Source organism: Camelina sativa, chromosome 14 (genome assembly GCF_000633955.1).
Source record: "Camelina sativa cultivar DH55 chromosome 14, Cs, whole genome shotgun sequence".
NCBI classification, from domain to species: Eukaryota; Viridiplantae; Streptophyta; class Magnoliopsida; order Brassicales; family Brassicaceae; genus Camelina; species Camelina sativa.
In genome coordinates, this window is record NC_025698.1 from 19,807,906 (window position 1) to 19,833,005 (window position 25,100).

General features: G+C 37.8%; 3 protein-coding genes, 1 long non-coding RNA gene and 2 pseudogenes across 4 annotated transcripts; 4 read left to right on the top strand and 2 right to left on the bottom strand.

Moving 5' to 3' along the window:
* On the bottom strand, positions 3,146–4,067 carry LOC104743795. The gene is made up of 3 exons (XM_010464840.1): positions 3,999–4,067; positions 3,691–3,919; positions 3,146–3,300 (listed from the first exon to the last, which is right to left on the bottom strand). The coding sequence occupies exons 1-3, from the start codon at positions 4,065–4,067 to the stop codon at positions 3,146–3,148; spliced, it is 453 nt and encodes a 150-aa protein (XP_010463142.1).
* On the top strand, positions 5,513–6,077 carry LOC104742045 (annotated as a pseudogene).
* On the top strand, positions 13,157–18,363 carry LOC104742046 (annotated as a pseudogene).
* Positions 18,862–20,353, top strand: LOC104742047. The gene is made up of 3 exons (XR_760418.2): positions 18,862–19,342; positions 19,426–19,686; positions 19,801–20,353. It is a non-coding gene; the product is annotated as an uncharacterized LOC104742047 (long non-coding RNA).
* LOC104742048 (carboxymethylenebutenolidase homolog) lies at positions 21,569–22,823 on the top strand. The gene is made up of 3 exons (XM_010463007.2): positions 21,569–21,719; positions 21,803–22,101; positions 22,205–22,823. The coding sequence occupies exons 1-3, from the start codon at positions 21,600–21,602 to the stop codon at positions 22,722–22,724; spliced, it is 939 nt and encodes a 312-aa protein (XP_010461309.1). The 5' UTR covers positions 21,569–21,599; the 3' UTR covers positions 22,725–22,823.
* On the bottom strand, positions 24,078–24,778 carry LOC104742049. The gene has a single exon (XM_010463008.2). The coding sequence runs from the start codon at positions 24,552–24,554 to the stop codon at positions 24,177–24,179; it is 378 nt and encodes a 125-aa protein (XP_010461310.1). The 5' UTR covers positions 24,555–24,778; the 3' UTR covers positions 24,078–24,176.

The window sequence follows — 25,100 nt, forward strand, 5'->3', positions numbered from 1 at the left end:
CTAACTGAGCAACAACATCACATATGACATCATCGGGATTCTTCGTTTCAACTAGAAAGAGTATGTCTGGGGAATAAGTTGCCTTAATCCCATTTAGGAGTCAAACTACCAGGGACCCTTTCAAGCGGCGGTAGTTCCAAAAGGTTGTATTCATGACGGCTCCGGTGGCTTATGGCCCACCATAACTTCACTGTTGGTATTTGGGTTGGTCAGAGTTCCTCTCCCTGTTCCTCTTGGTGCTTGCTCAGGTCTGTCTGTCGGAACCAGAAACCAATTACGGACCTCCAAGACTTCAAACTGTCAGATAATACACTTCGCATAGCATTTTTGCGTATCCTCCTTTTCGAAAGTCTGTCTCATATCACTATAGACCATAGGGAATTCAGCATGCCCTGTAGAGGTCGATGCCTCTGTTTCCCTCTTTTTGGATGCATTTGGGATACTTTCATCTTCAGTCTTCGCCGGGTTTATTTGGCGAATGAGTGCTGATGCCTCAGGTTGTTCGATGTCATCGCCTTCTGGATTGTAATCGGGATCATCATCATCCTCCTCTGGTGGCGGCGGTGGAGGGTTATTGCCAGAGGGAATTTCAGATACATCATGGGTTATCATCCCACATACAGTGCAAAAATTTCGAAGTTTTACATAACGAAACTTCAGGATACAATTCCTATCACCATACTGAAATTGACGTTGGAAGTGAAGTGGAGTGTCAATGTTCCACAATAGGGAGACCCAAACATAATCTACCTTTACTGCACTATCACCGCTGAAATCTGTTTCAATGAAGTGACCCAATAATTCGCCGATGTATGTAATCATTCAGAGAGTGAGAAAATGGGCTGGAATGCCTCAAATTTGGACCCAAAACGGAATTGTCTTTAGATCATTATCAGTGTTCGTCGGGTTCCAGATTTGGATCACACACATCCAATCATTAAAGGACCAAGGTCCCCGCCTTACAATCGTCGTCATGGATTCTTTCGTTTGGAATAAGAAATGAATCTTCTTATTCTCCAAGATCTGGCTTGTAACTTCGTCAGCATCGCCCCAAAGCATGGTCAGAGTGGTAAGCAGAGAACGAAGGTTCTGCTTCCAAAGATTGACTGGCTTCACAATCAAACTGAAGCGAGTCTCTTGGATCGCTTCTTCACACAAGTCAACAGCGAGGCTGATTTTTCAGCTTCAATTCCTAGAGCAATCTCTTGCATTTATCGCCGGAGCTTGTCCGCCATAATCAAAATGAACAAAGGAAAAATATTATTTTCACTCTGATCAACCTGATGGATCCAGAGAACTTCGCAGGGTTTATATAGATTTCAGCGGAGGACAGTTACGTTAGGTATAACCGTTTTACCGTTACCTAACCCTGAAAAAACTGCCGATAACCGGCAACAACCGCTCACAAAAGAGAAGGGGTACGACAAGAAGATGAAACGATGGGAAAGGAGAAATCGCCTCCCTCTCAATTTGTCTTAAAATGTTTCTTCAAATATTTATAACTATTTAAGTTAGTGTTTCTTAAATATGGATTGGAGATATAATTGTCAATAAACTATATTTAACATAATTTTCATAAGATTTTGAAAGTAAAATTAAGGGTTGTAATAAAAAATGGTGTTAAATGTTTATTTTGAGAAAAATATAGAAGTTTGCATATTAATAAATGATTTAAATATAATTGAAATATAAATAAATACTTAAAAATTTCAAATTTTATTTTAATAAAATTAGACTTATAATCATATCAACTATACGATGATAATCTTTTTTTGTCATCTGATGTTATTGATACTGCTTGAAATTTTACATTGTGAAATACATAAGCCGGCGGAAGACAGAGATATCCCCGGAGTCTAAGCCCAAAAGAGGGAGTCTAAGCCAGCGAACAAAGAATAAGTCCTAGGAAAAACCTAACAACTAGAAGGAAAGTTAAACCGCAATCGAAAGAGAACGAAACCCACAACTAAGAACAAAGACATACCAACGATAATAACTAAGGCAAACGCTATGTCTAAACAAACAAATCAAACTTCTCTTCTGAAGTTTCTGTGAATGAGCTGTATCAATGCTCCCCACGGCCAACACATCGATCAACAACTGCTTTCTCCTCTCACAATGAGAGACGATCTCTCCAACCCAAAATTCATAACCTGACAAGTAAAGGCCAAATTCAGAACCTCAATACACTTCCAGATGCGGCGAGATTATTGATGCGTCAAGGAGCGCCAAGATAGAAGCCATAAAAAAGCAAACATCCTCCAGATTCGGAAACGCTTAAGACAATGAGCGAAAAAAAACCACTTTAATTAGCTTCAAAATCCAGAATCAAGACTCATCTACAGAGGTTACCATCACCAGTAACTTCCACCTAAGATTAGAAGGATCTAAAGCAGAGAGCTAAGCATAAACTTCACACAAAAACCTCTTCTTAGAAAGGAGAGGAACTAAATGGGAAACTAATAGGTAGAACCAGGCTAAAGGTGAGCGGGAGTACAAAGGCCAGTGAAGTCTTCCTACAGAACACACATAAGCCAAACCAGCGGCATCACAACAACAAGAAGCACAAGAGCGAGAAAACAAATCTGGATTGTGAACCGGCAAGAAACAATGGTTTGTTTCGGTAGATCTCACATCCGACACCATCCTCCTCGCAAAAGCCACGAACCAAGCAAATCTGTTACGCTCGACCGCTTCCCCGAGACACCCAAAAGCACAAACTGATTGAACTAAAAAGAAAACCCCAATAGAAGGCCAAAAACTTTCCACAACTTAAAGAGAAATCATAGCAAGGGACTAAAGGTAGAAAAACAGATAGACCGGAGCCGGTGCTAGAGGAGCCACCGCACTCCAGTCTCAGATCTGAATAATACTTTGAGCGGTGGCTGGTTTTTTAGGTTTAGTCGAGAGAGAGTTTTTTTTAGGTTTCCCAATAGCGAGCTCTATACGATGATAATCTAAGGGGGTGGGGGTTATTGGATCCTTGATTTTAATGGATTTGAAATCCTTATAAGATTTGGAAATCCACATGGAATCCATGGATGTTAAAGTCAAAGAAAGTGGATTTGAAAATCCTAGAGAATAGAATTCAAAAGTTTTCAAATCCAAAAGTTATAAAAGAAATAGAACTTATAAAAATTATCTCTCATGTAGCATTCTCAAGTGAATCAGTCCGCATGTTTGATGCTATTGTCTCTCTCCACTCATTGGCATATTCTCTTTGTTGTTCTTGGGTTGTAAGTACTTCAGCATTATCATCATCATTAATTTCTTCGACAACTTCTTCTGCACTCTCAATTTCTTCTGGAAAAATATCCGTTCGACAAAACTTTTGCAGAAAATTATGTAAACCAACACATGCAAGTACAATCTTTGTTTGTGTCTTATAAGGAAAAGGAGGTGCATGCTTAAAGATTGCAAATCGAGATTTGAAAATACCAAATATTCTTTCAACCACGTTCCTTAGGGATGCATGACGATGGTTAAACAACTCTTTTGCATTTGCTGGTTGTGAATTTTAACCAGAAAATTCTTGTAGATGATATCTGACACCACGTTAAGGAGCTAAAAAGTTTTGACGATTTGGAAATCCACAATCTACTACATAAAACTTTCCTGAAGTACAATAAGAATATACAATCACTTGTCATGTTGAGAAAACATATTTACAATAGAAAGACATGTACATACCTTCTGGAACTGGTAGTCGATTAGTGTTCCTTGTCAAAGCATCATTTAATACTTTTGAGTCATGAGCTGAACCTTCCCATCCACTAAGCACATACATGAATTCAAGATCAAAATTACAAGCAGCCAACACATTTTGCGATATATCACCTTTTCTGTTACGAAAAGAAGGCGCTTTTTTTGTTGGTACCATTGCAAGGATATGTGTACCATCAATAGCTCCAACACAATCCTAAATAAAAAAAAAAATAAAGTTATATTCTATGAAAGATAATGAAAAAAGCAAAAACATAATTATATGAAAAATATACCTTAAAATACGGATAAAATCTTGTACTTTCTCTAATTTTTGTAGGCACTGTAATCTCAGGCTTAGCCATTAAACTTGGAGCAATTTGATTTAGTGCCCGTAAAACTTTGTGAAAGTTTACACTTGTTGCAAACGATGACCTATCAAAAGTGTCTTTTGTACGACAATACCTTGAATTTTGGCCAACTATAAGAAGAAAAGTTGCAACCATTTCTTCAACACTAATATATTTTGTATCACATAGATCTGTATGCTCTCGGATATGAACACATAACTTTAGAAAAGTCTCGTGATACATTTGATACAACTGTTTAAAATCCGAAGGCTTTTTCTTTTTCATATTTTCTATATATATTTCACCTTCTCTTGTGATCGCACGTCAAATAGAATATTGCAATCGAGGTCGTTGGCATTTTCTTAAATATAGCATTTGAATTAAAATCAAGAGCACCAAAAATATAATATCACTATCTAACTCGTCATCATGTAATGCATCTTTTTCTCTTTCATCATGGACTTCTTGATACATGTTTGATGTACACCTGTGACAAAAAAAAAAGGTTGAAAGAATAATTAACAGAAAACTAATAAGTTAGAAAAGACGCATTACTTTATGGATGGTGCTCTTTCTTCGTGTAGCTTCCCGAGGAAATCGAGGATATGAACGGTGTCGTAGTGAGAAAGTAACAGTTTGTTCATATAGTTATGGATTTTTTTATTTTATGTACATTTTTATTTTATGTAAGTTTTACATTTTACAAAGGCACATAACTTTTTGTTTAATGTACATTTTACATTTTTCAAAGATACGAATATTCATAGAGAAAGTGTATATTACGATGTAAGTTAAAAAAGTGTAAGATTTCCAAATTTTTAATCAAAGATCCAATGGTGATATATTACAAATTTTTTTGTGAGTCAAGAAATTGTAATATTTCTAATTTTGTAACTAAAAATATTTGTCAAATCACCAATTTTTCATATGAAATATATGGTAAAGAAAAACATTATATATTATTGGATCACCATCGATACTTCTTCATTATTATAAGAAAGAGTTGGAGCACCTACGTCTCGACCATATTGTTCTTAACTTAGTTTGTAAGTGTATTTGTTAACTTTTTAGTTTTTAGATTACTTATTCTTTTAAATTTTGTTGTAGTGCATGCTCACTTACGTCTCGACCGTTAGTTTCTTCATTTTTTTTAATTATCATGTTATTTACTTGCAAGAAAAGATTTACGAGTTATGTGTTTTTTGTGTCACAGGTGTAGCACAAAACTTTAACCCAAAAAAACAATGAGTGAATCACAAGAAGATCGAGAAAAAAATATTTACCTTCCATGGACTCTACAAGAAACAAGAACGTTAATAGAATTACTATTAGACGGTGTTGCTGCGGGTTGGCGTGATTCAAGGGGTGTATTTAGCAAGTTTACAGTGGAAAGAAAAATACTGCCTATTATTAATGAAAAACATGGGGGTGGCAAAATTCATAAACACTACCTAAACAGAATGAAGACCTTGAAGGGAAAATACAATAGTGGTCTTGATCTTCTTCGTTGCAGCTCCGGGTTTGGATGGGATCCAAGCACAAAAAGGTTTACGGCTTCAGCTGAGGTGTGGGCTAATTATGTAAAGGTAAACTATATAAACTTTAGCTTTTCTTATGTTTTTCTAATATAACCTTCAAAAGAATATGGAAGGTTGTATCAATTTTTTAATTATTTGAATTTATTTATGGTGAAAATTTTAAGATAATAAGCAAATAAACTTTGAAATTTGTAACTATGCTAAATTATTTTTATTTTTATTTAGGGGCATCCGAATTTCAAAAAATTCCAAAATGAAACATTTGAAGAAGTTGATGATCTCAAAATCATATTTGAGGACAACGTAGCAACCGGTGGAAATTCTATTGGATTAGGTGATGGTACGGATGCTCAAACAAGTGGAACTGCAGGAACAAAGCAAACAAGTTCTACTGAAGATTTTTCTATGGATGTTGAGGAAGACCATGAAACACCTTTGTCTTTTGTATGCAGCAATGCAAGGGGCTCTCTAGACAAACTACCTTTAAGAAAGAAGCATAGAAGCAATACTAACAATGTAAGTGAACCATCAAGTCAATCTGAAGGTTCAACAGATGTCCATGCTGAGATGAATTCATTGACAACAGTAACTCATAAACTCTTCGATCTAATACAAGAAAGAGAAACAAGACAACAAAGAGAAGCTGAACAAAGAGAGGTCGAGAAGAAAAGAAATAATGTATGGGAAGCTATCAAAGAAGTTCCTAATTTGAAAGAAAACGTTCGTTATGATGCAGTCAAAGTGATTCACCAATTAGGAATGAAAGAAGTCTTTGTTAGCATGTCCACTGATGAGCGTTATGGTTGGATTAAGCGTAACGTGATGGAGTGCTAATTATTGTTAGGGGAACACCCTTTCTGCTTTCTCTTTATAAGTTGAATTATTTTTATTAGATGCTTCATGATTTTTTGTCTTCTAATATGGTTGGTTTGCTATTACGTATTGTTATGTCCGATATTATAGGTTGAACTATTTCTCATTCTTTATCATGTCCGATATTTACGTATTGTTACTTATTGTTATGTTCGTGCATGAACACCCTTTATGTTTTTTATTATTATCATGTCATTCTTTCTTTCATGATCTTTTGTCTTCTAGTAGGTTTGCTATTACGTTAGTTTTTTTTTTTCCAAATCCACCCTTTATGGAATTTTGATAGGAAATGGAGCATTTGTTAAGCTTTTTTGTCCATCCATAAGCTTTTGTCTTGTATTATTTGTCATCCGGATTAGAGCAGAAAGGGCAAAGGGATTTCAGTTTGAAGGCTTAAGGTTAAGATCTAGGTAATACAAGCATGATTGTTGCTAGAAGGTAAACAACCATGCATATTTCAACTCATAAGCATTTTGAAAAAAGAATTAGCAAAGTATAAACAAACGACTTTTTTACTAATAAGTGATTATTTTAAGATGAATAGCATTCCAACACGTTTGTTCTTCTCATAAAAAATAGAAATATCCCACGCTTTTTTATTAAGATAAAACTTGCATATTAGGACTTTAATTTGTGACTATTTTTTTGTCACAAACAAAAAAGCGACGAATAAACGACTACAGTACATACAGAAGAACAAACGTGTTGGAATCATTAGCTGTTTTCTTGTAGTGATTTTCATGCAAGCCTAACCTGAGAATCCTTAAGGCCTCGTGAATATAAAGTGACATGGTCCAATGATATTTGGTTTGAAGGCGGCAATTTTCATATAGGCATTGTAAAGTTAAAAAAATAATTTGCACACACGATAGTAGGGGTGGACGTTCGGATATCCTTTCGGGTTTTAGATTGGGTATTTTGAGCTTTTGGGTTTAAAAAAATGTGGCCCATTTAAGTATTTTTAGATTTCGAGTCGGATTTGGATAAACACCCATTGGTTAAGTATTTTCGGGTTACACCCAAACTATCAAGCTAAACAAACTGATTGTAATCATCAAATAATCATCAAATATAAAAAAGCCAACTTCATCATACCATATTGAGTTCAATAAAAAAAAGTTGACAAATCCAAACACAAAAACAATAAGTTCATAAACTAATAGTTTTTGATTTCCTAAAACATGAAATGACACCAAATTTAAAGTTACAATCATATAATCTATCTAAATTAATATAAAAAAATTGACACATATGAAAATGAAAACTAATTTACCTAGTAACAGAGATTAGAGAACTTGCAAACTGTTTTACTTTTCTTGTGATGCCGGGGTTGCAAAATCTGAAATTATGAAGAAACACAAATTCTAAACATTAAGTAAAATAGAGGGAAAAAAAATAAAGAACAAAGATACGCACCTTTCTCAAGTTTATCTTCATATTCGAATTCATCAAGTATTTGTGCATTCGTAAGCACTTTTGATTCAATTTTAATATCTTGTTTCATCCATTGTTTTGTACACATCAAAACCACAACAATATAGTGAGTTAGACAACTCCTATATGGGTTTATTATCCTCCCACTAGTGCTAAAAGCGCTCTCAGATGCAACAGAAGACACATGCATAGAAAATAAATCTCTAGCCATCTCTGACAAAATGAGATACTTGCCACTGTTTATTTTCGACCAAGAGACTACATCATACTCCATTCCAAACATCACTTTAGGGTTCTCTACTTCGTCTTTGAGATATGAATCTAACTCCAATCTCTTTTAACAAGGTATTGTATCGATGCTCAATCTTATGCATACGGTAACCAAGATCATTATCAATGCCATCCATTCTATTTGCTTGGAAATCTTGAGTAGACTGAGATAATCGAACATTTTCCTTTTTACCATATCTTTCGCTATACTCTTTGAACATATCCTCTAGAATGGTAATAACTGACTCATACAACCCCTTAGACTGTGTAGAGTCTTCTCCATACAACTCGTCAAAACACATTTTCGCAAACTGCATCTTCTTTCTCGGATCAAAAACAATAACTATTACCAATATTTTGTTGATGTTCTTCAAGCCATCTCAATACTTATCAAATTTCTTAAACATTTTTTGAGCTTTCACCCTTAGATCACTATCATAGTTGGTACAAAGCAATTGAAGCTCTAATGCTATGTTCACTATCTCACCATAACTCTTGTGTGTATTCATAGTTGTAGAAGCTGAGACTACCAATGTGGAATCATAAAAAATGATTAGGAACTTATTTAACCTTTGAACTGCATGTCATTCAGACATTAAAGGAGGTCCAATCCGTTTTCTACCATTTACAAACTCCATGAAATGATCATTGTACAGTTTGTTTTCAAGCTCCATCTTATCAAAAGTTTCCTTGTACTTAACCGCCCTTGACAACATCAAATATGTGGAATTCCATCTAGTTGTTACATCCAATGGCAAAAAACCCCATGTCATCCTACTAGAGTCTACCTTCATATCAAATGCATCTTGCCTTCTGCCTGTTGATATATAATATAATATAGCATTACGGATTGCAGCCACACTATCATCTAATTTATCCAATTTGTCCCTCACAATCAAATTAAAAATATGACCAGCACATCTCATATGTAAATAATTTCCTTTCATCACTAAAGTGTCATCGAATATCAAAGAGAAACTGGATTCAAACATTGACAATGCATTACTATTGGCTGTTGCATTGTCCATAGTGACATAAAATACCTTCTCTATTTCCCAGTCTGCTAGGCATTCAAAAAGGACATTAGCAATGGTATTACCTTTATGATCTGTGACATATTTGAACCCTACGGTCAGCTTCTTTAACTGCCAATGAACATCAATGTAATGTGCTGTTATAACTTATAACCATATAACTTGAACCTAAAAAGAGAAAGAAAGATTAAGCCAAATAACACAATAAACAAGTCTAAAAAAAATGAAACAAGCTACTGATTAAAATAATTATTACCAGTGATCTCACACTTCAAAATATATGTTGTAAGTGAGACCTTTGCTTGTTAGTTAGGAACCATTGTTTCATAGTAGCCTTCCTATCAACATAAATCTGAACAATGTCTCTTGTTTCATAGAAATATCGGTCGATGCATATCTCGGAACTTGTTCTGAACTTCACAGCTTACCCTCAATGTTTGAATATGCTCCAAATCCTCGTATTTAGCTTCATTATACTCACATAGATGTTAAATCTATAAATACTCAAAAAGACTCTACAAACACCAAAAAGACTCTATCAATAAAACTTATATCCAGTATTAATCATGCTTCTAATTATTATAACTCAAAATAATTAATTGTTCGTTGACTCCTCTACTAAAACAAATTCAGAACTGAGGCCGAAAATAAAATAAAGTACAAAAAACACATACACACTCACACACACAAGCAATGATATGTAAGAAACCCACTCCAACACTTTAAAATAAATTTCATGGAGTCGATGATAAATCTATCAAGCAATAAAACATAGACACACACACAAGCATGAATTTAAATATAACTGATACTATACAACAACACTCGTAATAAAGAATTCAAATAGCTTATATTCATATTTTTAGCCTCTGTTTTAAGCTATTTGCTAAAATCGACGAAGAAGAAGGTGTTTACCTGATTTGCCTTGAGATCTCAGATGGTGGAGAGTCGGGGAACGCTGAGAATGATTTTTTTAGGGTTCCCAGTTTGTTAATTTGGTGGATTTTCTAGTTGGTTTAAACATCACATAAATCAGGATATCACAAGTAGAGAATCAAGAGACTCAAGAAATCGGGAATGTTATGAATGATTATGGGTATTTATTTGGGTGTTCGGGTATACCCGGTCGGATTCGGGTACCCGTTTTACGTAATATGAAACCCAATTGGATAGTGTGGATGATTTATACCCGACCCAAATTTTATATAGTTACGTGTATATCTATCCTTATCAAGTTTTTTCTTATATTTTTTGGTTATATTGTGACACCTCGGTTTCAGAGACTTGTGGAGAGGTTTAAAAGAATTGATTTGGCCACCTATGTTACCAAAGTGCAATTATCTTTTCGATCAAGGGTCCTGGGAGAAATCCACAGTTAAGCGTGATTATGCTGGAGTAGTCCTAGGATGGGTGACCTTCTAGGAATTGACTGTCGGAACTTTGCGAGCGAGGACAAAACACATGGAAATATCATGTGCTGATTTGTAGGGACGGTAACAAGTCTATAAAGCCTCCCAGACGTAGCAAACCGGCCGTCGGATATGGATGGGCTCACGGGCCTAGTGAGAGGACGTGAGGCCCATTAAGTAAGGTGGGCCCATGGACTGAGATCGGAAATAGAGCCCACTAAGAAGTGGCGGTCGTGGCGTTACAAGTGGTATCAGAGCCCTTATGGTTCTAGGATGGTCAATGGGATGGTTTAGAGCGGTTAGGGAATTTAATTGGTTAAAGTATTTTTCTTGTTGATTGGATGCATGTTATTGTGTGATGAAATTTTCTACGAGTAGTTAGTCAATTTGTTTGAGGTATGGAGTCCTAGTATCATCCTCTTCAAGCCTTCAATGAGATTCCACAGTAAGTTGTGTGCTTTGTGTACGGTTTTGGAAATTGTGTGCTTAGCTTTCTGTTCTATGTAGTGCAGATGGTTAAGGGTGGAGCTGTTGCTGGTCGTGGACGCGGACGCGGTCGGGGCGTTACAAGTGGTATCAGAGCCGAACGCAGACGAGTGGGCTCACACCGTGGCGGGTGACGATCTTGGTGCACAACAAGGACGTTGCGATCTGTTAGTGGGCGTGAATTGTGACACCCCGGTTTCAGAGACATGCGGAGAGGTTTAAAATAATTGATTTGGCCATCTATGTCACCAAAGTGCACTTATCTTTTCGGTCAAGGGTCCTGGGAGAACTCCACAGTTAAGCGTGCCTATGCTGGAGTAGTCTTAGGATGGGTGACCTTTCGAGAAGTGAATGTCGGAACTGTGCGAGTGAGGACAAAACACATGTGCTGATTTGTAGGGATGGTAACAAGTCTTTAAAGCCTCCCGGACCTAGCAAACCGGCCGTCGGATATGGATGGGTAACGGGCCTAGTGAAAGGACGTGAGGTCCATTAAGGAAGGTGGGCCCATGGACTAGGAGGGGACATGGAGCCCACTAAGAGGTGGCGATCAGGGCATTACAAGTGGTTTCAGAGCCCTTACGGTTCTAGGATGGTTAAGGGGATGGTTTAGAGCGGTTAGAGAATTTAGTTGGTTGAAGTATTTTTCCTGTTGATTGGATGCATGTTGTTGTGTGATGGAATTGTCTATGAGTTTAGTCAATTTGTTTGTGGTGTGGAGTCCTAGTATTATCCTCTTCGAGCCTTCAATGAGATTCCACGTTAAGTTGTGTCCTTTGTGTGCGGTTTTGGAAATTGTGTGCTTAGCTTTCTGTTCAGTGTAGTGTAGATGGTTAAGGGTGGAGCTGTTGTTGGTCGTGGACGCGGACGCGGTCGGGGCTTTACAAATATTCGGATATCTATTGGATTTTGGTTCGGATCGGATATTATCCGATATCCAAAAGTAATGAAAACAAAAACTGATCGGTTATTTCCTCAATATCAGTTCGGTTTTAATCCAATTTTTTCGGATCAGATTTGGTTCGAATTTTATTCCAAGGCCTACAAAAAAAACTACTATTCTCTCTAATTTAATACTACATTCCACCTAGGCATGTCAATTAGGGCTTAAATATATATGTCTAGAAAAAATTGGGCCTTTCGGGCTCAGCCCGTTTGGGCTATAGGGTTTTTCGGGTTTAGCCCGACCGGGCTCGAGCCAGCTCGAAAAGTCCTTTAACAAATATATTTGTACCTTTTTGTTAATATTTTTGTTTGATTGCAATATTTTATTAATAATTTATTGTAAATAAAGTTTTAAACTCTAATTCTAGTTTTCATAGTTACTTAATAATCATCCTTAGTACTTTTAAAATTTTTATCTATGATATTTCATATGAATTATATATTTGTTTATTTGGTTAAAGTATCAAAATTTTATTTAGTTTTAAACTTTATCTATTAAATTAAGTTTGTTGTAGTGAATATAGATGAGTTAATAAATTTTTTATTGATTTGTTTTATGTACACCTTTAAACACTACTTTTTAATGCTTATAAGTTTGAAATTTTTATCGGTAAGATAAGCTCGAAAAAGCCTAAAAAACCTTGTAGCCCTGTAAGGACCGGGCTCGACCTTTAAAATATAGGCCCGGATATATTTCGGGCCGGACCGGGCCAGACTCAATCATATGCGGGTTTTACGGTTTTCGGGCTAGGCTGGACCGGGCCAGCCCGATTGACACCCATAATTCCACCTAATTTCTTTATAAATATTTCCTTTTCCTTTATAAATATTTCCTTTTCTTTATAAATATTTCCACAACTCTTTTTTATTATTACTTGTCAAAAAAGTTTTCCAGAGAACAATACATACAATAGCGAGGAGAGTCAATAGTTTCGTTTCTTTCTACGAATTTAGATTTGATATCATTCAAAAGGTTTCACACTGAAGGTTAAAGTTACGATCTAGGGTTCTTCAATTCTCTCAATATTTCTGTTTTTGTTAAGAGGTTCTTCTGTCACTGCATCCTAAAGCCCTCCGCGATGAATTATTCGGACATATCGATCCTCTCGAAACAGATGGAATCATTATCAATGACTCACCGTGTTGTCCGTAACAACAAGAGATTGCCACAATCTAAGTATTCTCCTTACACTAAAGAGACTAATCTTTCCAATTATGAGAAGCAGAAAAAGGAGGCTGTGCGGCTCGGAGTTGACCTCTCGCTCTCTGTGGCTGAAGTAATGTTCTTGCTATCTGATGACATGCGTTCTATAGAAAAAGATGAATGTTGTATATTACAATGATGAGATTATTACAGTATATATACAATGTGCAGAGTGAGACATTAGGTTAATATTATTTACATCTCTATCCTTTCCTTATATATCTCTTATATGCCTCCTCAAGATGGAGGAGCCTTTGTGACTCCAATCTTGCTTATGATCTCCTGGAACTTCACAGTTGATAGTGGTTTAGTTAGTGGGTCAACGAGCTGATCGTGTGTGGAGATGTGAGTTACTCGAAGTGTACCAGCCTAGACATTGCCGCATATGAAGTGGTAGTCCAATGCAAGGTGCTTCATCTGTGAATGAAAGATGGGATTAGCCGCTAAGTGTGTAGCACCAAGATTGTCGCAGTAGATGACTGGGGTCGCAGGGACCTGAAGTCTGAGTTCCGTGAGAAGAGAGATGATCCAACGAAGTTCAGAAGCAGCATTGGCCACAGTCGGTACTCTGCTTCAGTGGACGAACGTGCAACACCCTTTTGTTTCTTTGATGACCAGGAGATAGGACTACCGCCAAGATATATCAAATAAGCATTTGTAGAAACAAAATCATCAGTATCACCTGTCCAATCTGCATCAGAGTATGCTTTGAGAGCACCTGAAAAAGCATGAACAGAGATCGGTGTATTTGTGCGCAAGAGAATCCCATGAGACTGTGTTCCCACCAAGTAACGAAGGATACGTTTGACAGCACTCCAATGAGCATCAGTGGGACAATGCATATACTGAGAGTTTTGGTGTGGGAGACATTGGCGTCAAAACAGGTTTGGCTGCTAGCATCCGAGTCTTTGTTAGGAGATCAACAATATGCTTTTGTTGACGAAGGTGGAGTCCAGCTGAAGTCATGGTAGGTTCAATGCCAAGGAAATATCGTAACTCACCTAGTTCTTTCAAAGAGAAACAAGCCCCAATGGAGTGAATAATCTGGTCGAGAAGAGACTGATTGTTACCCGTGATCAACATATCATCAACGTAGACAAGAATATAGAAGATGTCACGTCCTTGACGTTTGATGAACAGAGAGGTATCAGCCACAGAATTGACAAAACCGAGTCGAAGTAAGTGGGCTCGTAACTCCTGATACAGGCACGGGGCGCCTGTTTGAGGCCATACAAAGCCTTCTTGAGAGGACAGACATAGGATGGTCGCTCCGGATCAACAAACCCCGGTGGCTGAGCGACATACACTTCATCATGAAGCCGACCCTGCAAGAAAGCATTATTAACATCAATTTGCTTCATGTGCCAGCCCTTGTTAACCGCAACTTGAAGCACCACACGAATGGTAGTAGACTTGACGACCGAACTAAATGTATCTGTGTAATCACGTCCCGGCTGTTGATGAAAACCACGAGCAACAAGCCTTGCTTTATATTTATCAATAGAACCATCTGGGAGATATTTTATAGTAAAGATACATTTGCAACCCACAATATTGTTAGCCATCGACGGAGGAACCAATTCATGTGTACCATTTCGGATTTGAGCATTGATTTCTTCAGACATCGCATGACCTCATTTTGGGTCCTTCAATGCCTCAGCCACAGTCCAGGGAATGGTCGGTTTGGGCAGAGAAAAAGTGTGAGCATAGAGACGATTCGGCTTATGAATATTGTTCTTGGCACGAGTTGTCATGGTGTGATTATTTGGAGCCGGTGGCAGAGGAGACGGCAAAGGTTCAACCGGCGGTGGTGAGATGGACACAGATGGTGTGGGAGATGGACTTGGGTGAGCATCAGTAGATGGGCCTGAATTAGATATTGGGCCAGAATCAGTTACTGGACCTAGACTATGGGAAAGGTGACCAGACAATTGATGCGTTGATGAGGACGACCCCGGCGGAGAGTCCACCTGATTAGATGCCGACGACATAGGATGTTCAGCAGACGATGATTAAGCCGGAACCAGAGATATGGGAGCCGGTGGAGAGTGAGGAGTCGGTGATGGGATCCTCAGTGGAGCAATCACGATCGGCGGAACCGAAATTGATGTGACACTGGCAGAGGTCGATTCGGTATATTCTTCAGGCGGAGAAGATGTCGATAGATTAGCAAACGGGAATGTTGATTCCACAAATCGAACATGACTCGACACATAAATACGACCAGACCGGGGATCCAAACACAGGTACGCACTCTGTGTGAGTGAGTAACCCAGAAAAACACAGGAGATTGAGCGGTTGTCAAGCTTATGCGATGTGTACAGTCGTAGCCATGGAAAACATAAGCAGCCAAACACCTTGAGTTTGAGATAATTGGGGGCCTCACCAAAGAGCCGCTTATACGGGGAGTTGCCATTAAGCACGGGTGTGAGCATACGGTTAATAAGGTATACCACAGTTGAGAATGCATAACTCCAGTACGTCGTGGGCAGGGAAGCTTGACTGAGAAGTGTGAGGCCGGTTTCTACTATATGGCGGTGCTTTCGTTCTGACACTTCGTTGTGTTTCGGGGTATGGGGAGGCGTCGTGAGATGAGCAATACCATGGGATGAGAGGAAAGAATGAAGAGCTATAAACTCTCCACCATTATCTGAATGCCAACTCGGTGGCTAAAACGATTCTCAACAAGAGCAACAAACCGGGTAAAAATCTCTTTCACTTGTGATTTCTGCTTCATCGGATACATCCATACATATCGTGTATAGTGATCAACAAGAACTAAATAATAATTGTACCCTTCAATAGACAAGATTGGCGAAGTCCACACATCACTGTAAATGTAGTGGAGCGGATGAGTAGACACAATCGTGGTTGTTTGAAAGAGAAGCTTATGGCTTTTATTGATGTAGCAATCAGAACAAGACACTGACTTTTGTGAACAAGCAGAAACAGGTAAAGAAAACTGAGAAACTAGCATTTTTAAAACTGATAACGCAGAATGACCCAGTCGCGAGTGCCAACTATGGAGATCAGTCTTTGGAGCTGGAGATGCAAAGAGAGACATCGGTGGAGCAATGTTGACCGGCCATTCGTAAAGCTCATTCTTAGTCCTCCCTTATAGCAACCGGACCCCCGTGTGAAGATCCTTCACCTGGAAGGAAGCGGGAGCAAATTCAACAGTCACACTATTAGCATTACATAACCGGTACATCGATATTAAGTTCTTTGCTATGTTTGGAACATACAAAACGTCTTTTAATGCAATAGGACGATTAGAAGTGGGAAGGAGAGTAGAACCAGTTTGAGCAATCTTAAGTGTGGTGCCATCCGCAACAGTGAGATCTTCACCGCCATTGTAAGGTTGGTGAAGTGCCAAGTTATTCAGATCGGATGTGACATGATGTGTGGCTCCACTATCTAGAAGCCAAGGCGACACATCATAACTGGAGGCCGCAACCATATTAGCACGAGGATGACTCTGTTGAGGAGAGAATCCACCATGTTGCTGAAGTTGGTAGCAGGTACGAGCATTGTGGCCATGGATCCCACAAATCTGACACTTGCCTTGATAGCCACGTGATTGACCTTGATTCAAACCAGAGTGCTGTGGGAGCGACCAGTTTTGGTTACCTTTATAACTTTTACCTCTTGGTTTGTTGTGGTTGCGAGAGCTGTTGTAAGAAGAACGATAATTCACGGCATTGGCAGTCAATGGAAAGGACTGATTAGCAGTGACAACAAGGGACTGAAGCGTGGCTTCATGATATCGCAACTTCTCATACACCTCGGGGAGGGATGGTGTTTTATCACGGCCAGCGATCTGATCTACCACAGGTTTGTATTCCTCTGGTAAACCTTTGAGAATCGGCTCAACTTGATCATCGTGATCCATCTCTTTACCGAGAAGAGCCAACTGATCAAAGCGTGTAGTGAATCCCTGAAAGTATTCTTCAACGGATCGACTCACCTTTTTTAAAGACTTGATCTGTTGCTTGATCTTGCGAACATGACCTCGACTTGGAGCAGCATATGTGTCCGTAAGAGTGGTCCAGATCTCAGCTGTTGTAGTAGCACGGGAAAGGAGGGATTGCACAGAGGTTTTAATGGCACCAAGGAGAGCACTGTAGATCAGTCTATCCTGGCGTTTCCAGAGAGTGTGATCAGGATTGGGACGCTCGACACCATCAGTGACAACGGTGGAAGGAGGAACAGGGACATATCCGTCGATGTATCCTGCAAGACTGTAGCCATCAAGTAGAGCATGAACCTGGCAGCTCCACATGATGAAGTTGGAAGCAGTAAGCTTGGTGACATTAGTCATATTGATACTTAGGAGTGTAGGAGTAGCAGGATTGAGAGGAATAGTTTCACTCGTGGAAGACATGAGGAAGAAGAGTCAAATGACGGCTGGAAAAACAAAATTAGGTATAGATCGATAGCTCTGATACCATATAGAAAAGATGAATGTTGTATATTACAATGATAAGATTATTACAGTATATATACATTGTCTAGAGGGAGACATTAGGTTAATATGATTTACATCTCTATCCTTTCCTTATATATCTCTTATACGTTCAATGTTACTGTTTTGTCTTTGGCTACTGAAGTATCCAGGGAAGAAAGACATTAATTAATGCTCCTGTGGTAGGAAGGTTGTTTTGTGTTATCCTATATGTGTTTAAAACATATATCAAACCTAAGAATGGAGTCTATCAGGAGGATGGTGGCAAATCAAACCAATGGGGACTGGTCGTAAAGACTGGCCAGAATTTTACATTTGGAATCAGGGAATTGGATCGGTTTGTTTTGATTCTCAGAAACAGAGAAAGCTCTCTTGGTGGAGTAGTGAAGTTATCTGATCTTGAACATTACAACCAAGAGCTGAAGAAGCTAGAAGAGACGTTGAGGTCTTCCAAAGATGTTTCAGCAGAGGCAAATGGGTTTGCGAGAGAAACCATAAAGTCTAACATTCTTTATTTGTAGAAATCTCTATTTGAAACATCACAACACAAGGTGATAAACCCTAGAAGTAGAATTCTTGAGATGTTTGGGCCGCTCTTTAACCAACCAAGGGAGGATGATTGCTCTAGTCTTATTGCTTCTTTACACCTATGAATCAGAGTTTCTTAGATTCGATGATTTTTATATCTACGTAGCGATGACTGCTATTTTCAGGTTTTATCCAAACTTATGTTTTTCGTTTAAAAGAAAAAAAAAAAATCATGAGTAGAAGAAGGTGGTAGTATCAGGTAATTTTATAGGCTATAAAACTCTGTTTAAGAAGCATCATTTAGTACGGTGAAGTGTATATCTAAATAGTTACATTGCTTTCAATTTTAGATCTTTACATCTAATTATCTTGTTAAATACTCAACAAAACGTAAGATCTCGTCTATGGAGACATTGTACAAGACAATCGGTAGAGGTATGGATATGATGCACGAATGTTTAGATTCAAGTTTAAATTATGAACTGATTGTGAAAACTGGAGTACAAATTTCCAAGTTTTACAGTTTACAAAATAATCAAAAACATAGCAACACACTAAAAGAATGCAAACACTGGAATAAGTATAGTTATATTGCCATGACTAGTCGTCCTCGTAATCAGAATTAGCATCGCTCTCTCCACTGCTAATTGAAACCTCTTGTCCAATAGTCTTCAAGGGAAAAAGAACAACCTTATTGACTTATTGGTACCACCGGAAAAAAAAAAAAAACATTCAGTTTTAGGGTACCGAAGTTTTAAAGAACAACCTTATTGACTTATTCGAAACCATGCTTCTCCTCCTCCGAAATCCTCAAGGTACCGAAGAAGATCTGTCTTAGCTCAAAACGACACCGTCGATGACAGCACCCCTCATGTTCCTTTGATTCTTCCTCTTCTTACTCTGATTCCTCCAGATCTGTGGATTTCTTTCACACCAACATTTGAAAACCTTTGTTTGTTTGGAGTTAAAAAATTAACTGTCATTTATTTGTTTTTGTTGGTGTTCTTTGAAAGGGATTTGAGAAACCGAAGTTGATAAGGTTAATGGATCTAGAGAAAGCAGCTATGATGTTCTTCATCTAAAGCGGATATGTCGATCCCCCATGTAAGTGTTTTCTACAACTCTCTACTCTTTCCTCTTCTGTGTTGTTTAATTCTGTTGTTACAAATACAGTATTTTGGGTGCAGGACGTTGCTACTGTTAGGACTACAAGGCCTTAAGTATTGTGGTTACATTGCAGTTATGAAAATAGAGATGGAGAATGAGGAGTTAAGCCCACCTTCTCAACGTTTTGACCCTCCTTGAATAGCACCAAGGTGTTGCTAAATCTCTAAACATTCATCCTTGCCTCTTTAGTCTATTGTCTCGCTTGTGTTCATATTGAAGGCTACAGGAAAAAAGGATTATATGTCACAGTCTAGAAAAATTAGTAGAGCCTTCGATAATATGTAAGTTATGTTTTTGTTTATCGTATGTTTGATCTATCTGTCTATGCGTAATGTTCATATGTTTTCTATTGATGATCTTATTCTTTTCTCATGTTCATATATGTGTTGGATCAGGATTACAACACAGATATCTACTCGACAACCATCTCAATCACCATCACAAGAAACATGGACAACTCCACATGAAACTCTGTTAAAATGCAACTTTGATGCAGGACTACACCCTCCAAGTCTACAATCAACAGGTGGATGGATCATAAGAGATAAACATGGCCAAGCACTCACTTGGGGTTCGGCTCGTTTAGGTTTTGTCCTAACTCCCCTAGAGGCTGAAACAAGAGCTTTATTGGCGGCTATTCAACAATGCTGGATTCGCGGATACACTAATGTTTGCTTCGAAGGAGACTGTCAAACCCTTATTAACATCATCAATGGATTGACTTCTAATGCGGCATTATCTAACCTTATACAAGACAACTTATTTTGGTCTTCAAAATTTAAATCTGTGATGTTCTCATTTACTAAACGTTCCTCTAATCAAGCCGCTCATAGCTTAGCAAAATATGGCTGCATTTCCTCTATTTTTTATTCTAATTTTGTATCTCAGCCCTTGTGGCTAAAGAACAATCTCTGTAATGATTTCAGAAATTAATATAATTCTTTTCGACGAAAAAAAAAATATGTGTTGTTCAACTGTGCTCTTACAAATGTTTTTGGGTGCAGGATGTTGCTACTTTTGGGTCTTTAAGTCCTTAAGTATAATAGAGAAGGAGAATGAGGACTTGAAAGGCTGGTTACACCGGAGTAACTACAAGCTCCATGGTACATGTAAATAATGTAGGTTTGCTTTAGTATCTTCTGACTCTTTAATTTATGATGTGTTCATAAGGTTATTGGAGCAGTAGGTGGTTTTAAAGAAAAGGTGTCAGCCTCCAACAAACACCAGTTAGGCTGACACCTTTTTCGCCCATGATATTGCTGTAGTCGAATCTGCTCCCCATCACCATACTCGATGTGTTGCACTATCTCCAATGTGCCACCCTGGCAGTTGACACTTGAACTCTTCCTGCTTTGTCTGAAGACCTTCAGATATGGCTTGTAAGTCTTACAGACATTCTGTTTCTTCAGACTCATCACCCTAAGAGCATTAATCAAAACCTGGAACAGAACATCCAATCTTCTATCTTATGAATCTACAGATTAAAAAAAAATCATCAAATCGAATCAAACAAACATCTTCTAAAGATATGTACCACTCTAAAGACAAAATCAGGATTTTCCTCATGAAATAACCTCACAACTTCTGCAGCTTGGTTGGCCACTGATCGTAACACTTTCTTTCCAGTCCTTGATAATTCGTCAAGTCAAAGACTTGCAGAAATGTAGAAATTCCACTGATATTGAGATTGTTTTTGCTCTTCTTCAAGAACACAATCTTCTTCAGAAACCGCTTCATCTCTTTTTCATCAGAGAGAATTTTCTTATTCAATTCACCATAGACCTTATTGTAGCACACATGATGACCTTCTCTGTCCCGTCCGTACATGAAAAGGAACTCATCACCCACAAGGTTATCATCCTTGAAGGAATCCCTTCATATATATATATAATTATATACACAGTTACAATTATACATATATAATTTATCTAAAAAATTACAGTTTTGTCACATAAACATGCGATTTGTAATTATAAAGTTCTATATTAGAGCCAAACTATTAATAAATCCTCGTAAAATATACTTTTATACTGTTTATAGCTACATCTCATTTCTCATACCACTGACATTCATTATTCTATATTGCAATTTAGTAACCATTTTAATATTTTTTTGTCCCATTTTTATTAACAAATATCCAAACCAATATAAAGAAAAACTTCTGGACCATATTGATTCTGGAAAGATACATACAATGGCTGCGTCCTTGGCCTGTCTTTCCTCCTCTGCCAAATTCGGAGCACCATGGTCACCGTTCAACCGCCATGGCATCCACAACCTTCCTCCTCCGCAACTCGTACCTCTCGCGTCCTCTGTACGCTTCAAATTCCTTAAGCATTGATTCTTTAAGCTAAATCATTAAAAGAGATTTAGATTTTATAAGATTTGTCTTCTCAGATGGAAATATATATCACGAGGAGCTTCTTGCGGAGACGAAGGTGTCTCAAGAACATTTCTGCCCTTGAGACCTCTGACGGCGCCGTTAACGTGGAGGTCGACGAGGATGACGATGACGAAGAAGAAGCGTGTGAGCTGGTTAACGGAACAGAAGTGTCAGTCGACGGCGTTGAAGGTTATCTTTTAACGGCAGTAAAGAACAATAACGGAACTGGATTGCTTCTACTCTCTGATGTCTTTGGCTTTCAAGATTCAGCCACACGCGACTTCGCTTACCGTGTTGCTTGCAATGGCTACAAGTATATAACATCTTCTCCATTTACTTACCTCTCTTAAATTCCAAAATTCATTAATTAAATTGCAATTTTGTGTTTTTTTTTTTGTTTCTTTTGGTTGAGATAGTGTTCTTGTCCCGGACTTGTTCCGTGGAGATCCATGGTCGAAAAACCGACCAAAGTCTGAATACGAGGAATGGAGAAGAAAACAAGACCCGGACCGTATCAGAAAAGACACAACTAGCTTCACGAAATGGATGGTTGAGGAATTTGCAGCGGCTGGCATCTCCAAGAAGCTAGGAGTGATGGGGTTCTGTTTCGGCGGTGGGCGTGTAGTTGATGTATTAGCTACGGATGAGAACGATTACTTCAGCACCGGTGTCTCGTTCTACGGTACGAGAATAGACTCCGCGGTGGCCGGAGATGTGAAAGTGCCAGTCTTGTTTGTTTCCGGAGACAGAGACCCGCTTTGTGAAGTGAAGGGTTTGTACGAAATTAAGGAGAAGATTGGTGAAAGGTCAAAGGTTGTTATGTATGAAGGAAGAGGTCACGGCTTTGTCCACCGGCCCGAGACGGCGGAAGATGATCGAGACGCGGAGGAAGCGTTTGCCCTCATGAGGAATTGGTTACATCATCATTTGATTTAAATAACATGATTTTCTCTGCTCTTTTGTACATCCAAGTTACAATTAAACTCGGATTCTAGTATATAAAAAGGTTAATTAATAAGATAACTAATGAAGAAATTTTCTAGAAAACCATAGAAAATGTTAACCTATAATCAAATCGTGAATTCATTCATGTAAACTAAAATGCTATGCTAATATTACATGGTTCTGATCAATGTGAGATTGGTTGGGTTCTTCGACATGAAGGGGATAATTTGAGATGGTACGACGCTAATTAAGGCTTATCCTCGTCTTTACTCATGTTTTGATGTCGTGTTTGGATAACCTTGGAGTTGAAATACTTGTTGAGATCGGGATTCAAAGACCCTCATACAAGCTTTGAAGTCCTCATCATGTCTGGCCGAGATTGCAGTGGTACACTGAGTAAATGTAAATCATTGGGATGACAAGGAGTGTGAAACCATTCTTCAAATTCAATGGAGTTTCACGCAACATTTTTTCATCAATTCATTGCCCAAAAATGACTATAATGAATATTATCAAGTTTAACAGAATTATTGGATAATTTTTTTATTTTTAAAAAAACTATAAAGTGTACGTGTACATTCTGAAATTCGGACTTAGTCAAGATTATTGATATTGCATTGTTTTAGTCTTCACAATTCAGAGGCATTTTTGAGTAGGTTTTGGGTATTTATGACTTCAACATGAGGTTCTTGGGCTCTTCCAAAGTTCCAAGTATGGTCCAAGCTTGGTGGTGATAAAAGTTGTTGGCCTTCATAAAACGTAATGATTTGAAAAATATAAAGTGATATTCACATCAAAACAATGTGAGAATCTACTCTCTTTTTTTCTTTTCGATTCCTTCTAAAAATAGATCAAACCTTTGGATATGACTCATATGAGCAAAGTTCAAAATAAGTAATTTTCTCTAGTCAGTCAAAAGAAAGTGAGGAAATAAAGTCTGGACCACTTCCCATTCTTGTATTACCCCTTGCACCATTTGGTCGAGTTTGGTTCGGTTCGGTCGTTTTGTGGCTGTGGGAACACACCCAACAAAAAAAGGTGGGCCTTGATCTGACCCAGGCCAACATAAGAGAACTCTTATCCTCTTCTCTCTTTGAATTTTGTTCCAGAAAAATAGTAAAAATAACATTAGTGGAAAATTTTACTTTTGACAATAATAATGGAGAGTAAATAACCTGTTCCTTAATTAAATAACTAGGATTATGTTTCGTAATTTTCAGTTTCTTATTTCTTTATGATTTATTTGATAGATTTTTTAACGACGAAATGATGATAATGAAAATTGAAAATTTCAGAGAAACTTTTGAATCAAAGAGCAATGAAAATGATAGAAAATTTTCAATTGATTGTAATTTGAAAGTATATAATAATAAAAAACGGCATTTTGTTTATCTACATTTTTTTTTGATAAACCAAAAATTACGAATCTAAAGAAATTGAAAATTACGAAAGAAGAGGAACCCTAATAATTTGATCGGAATCAAGATCACGATCTTGATCTTGATCTTCTTCGCCACATTCGTAAACAGATCTAACAAGAATCAACTGATCTTCCAAGTATCTCTGAAGCAACCCAGCCTCTTCAGTTTCAATTCCGCCGCCGCAACCGCAACCTTCCTCACATCTCCGGAGCCTCAAATCATCTTCATCGGCGGCGGATTTAGCAAACCAAGGGTGACGACTACGGAGACGACTGAAGATCTCGATGGCGCAGAGTATAGGGATCAAGGCGCAAAGGATTGGGATTAGTAAAGGAGAACAGAGGAGGAAGAAAACGAACCGGCTACGTCGCGTACGAAGCCAAAAGACGTCGGTCAACATTGTGAAGACGGCGGCGCGTGAATAGTCATGGCCCCCGGATAAAACAGAGGAGGAGAAGAGGTCGTGCGCTGTACGAATTGGTAATGAGTGGGATCACAACACAGAAGCTTCTTTGGCACATGACTTTGTTGTTTGTTTCTCAAAAGACTTTTAAAAACATTTATTTTGACTTGTTATATACTTTTTGTCTTTGGCTTTCTCATGTGACTCTCTCTTTAGTCTTTACTTTAGTTACAAAATTTATCACACATCTAATTGTATTATTAACCAAGAAGACTTTGTTGGAAACTCGATTCGTTTTGATGGCAAAAGAGTCCATTTTGGATAAGAAACCAGCAATTACTTGTTTCGATATTTAAAATCCTAAAATTATTACAATTTTCCCTAAACATTATCAAAATTTCTATAGTTATTAAATTGACGTTTACCCACAAATTAGTTAAAAGTTTGGTTAAAGAGGATTTCTATCCAAACTTTTTTGACTTTGGGGAAAAAACTGAAAAATATTTAGGTTGACTCCTTTATAAAAGTAATGTATAAAAGATT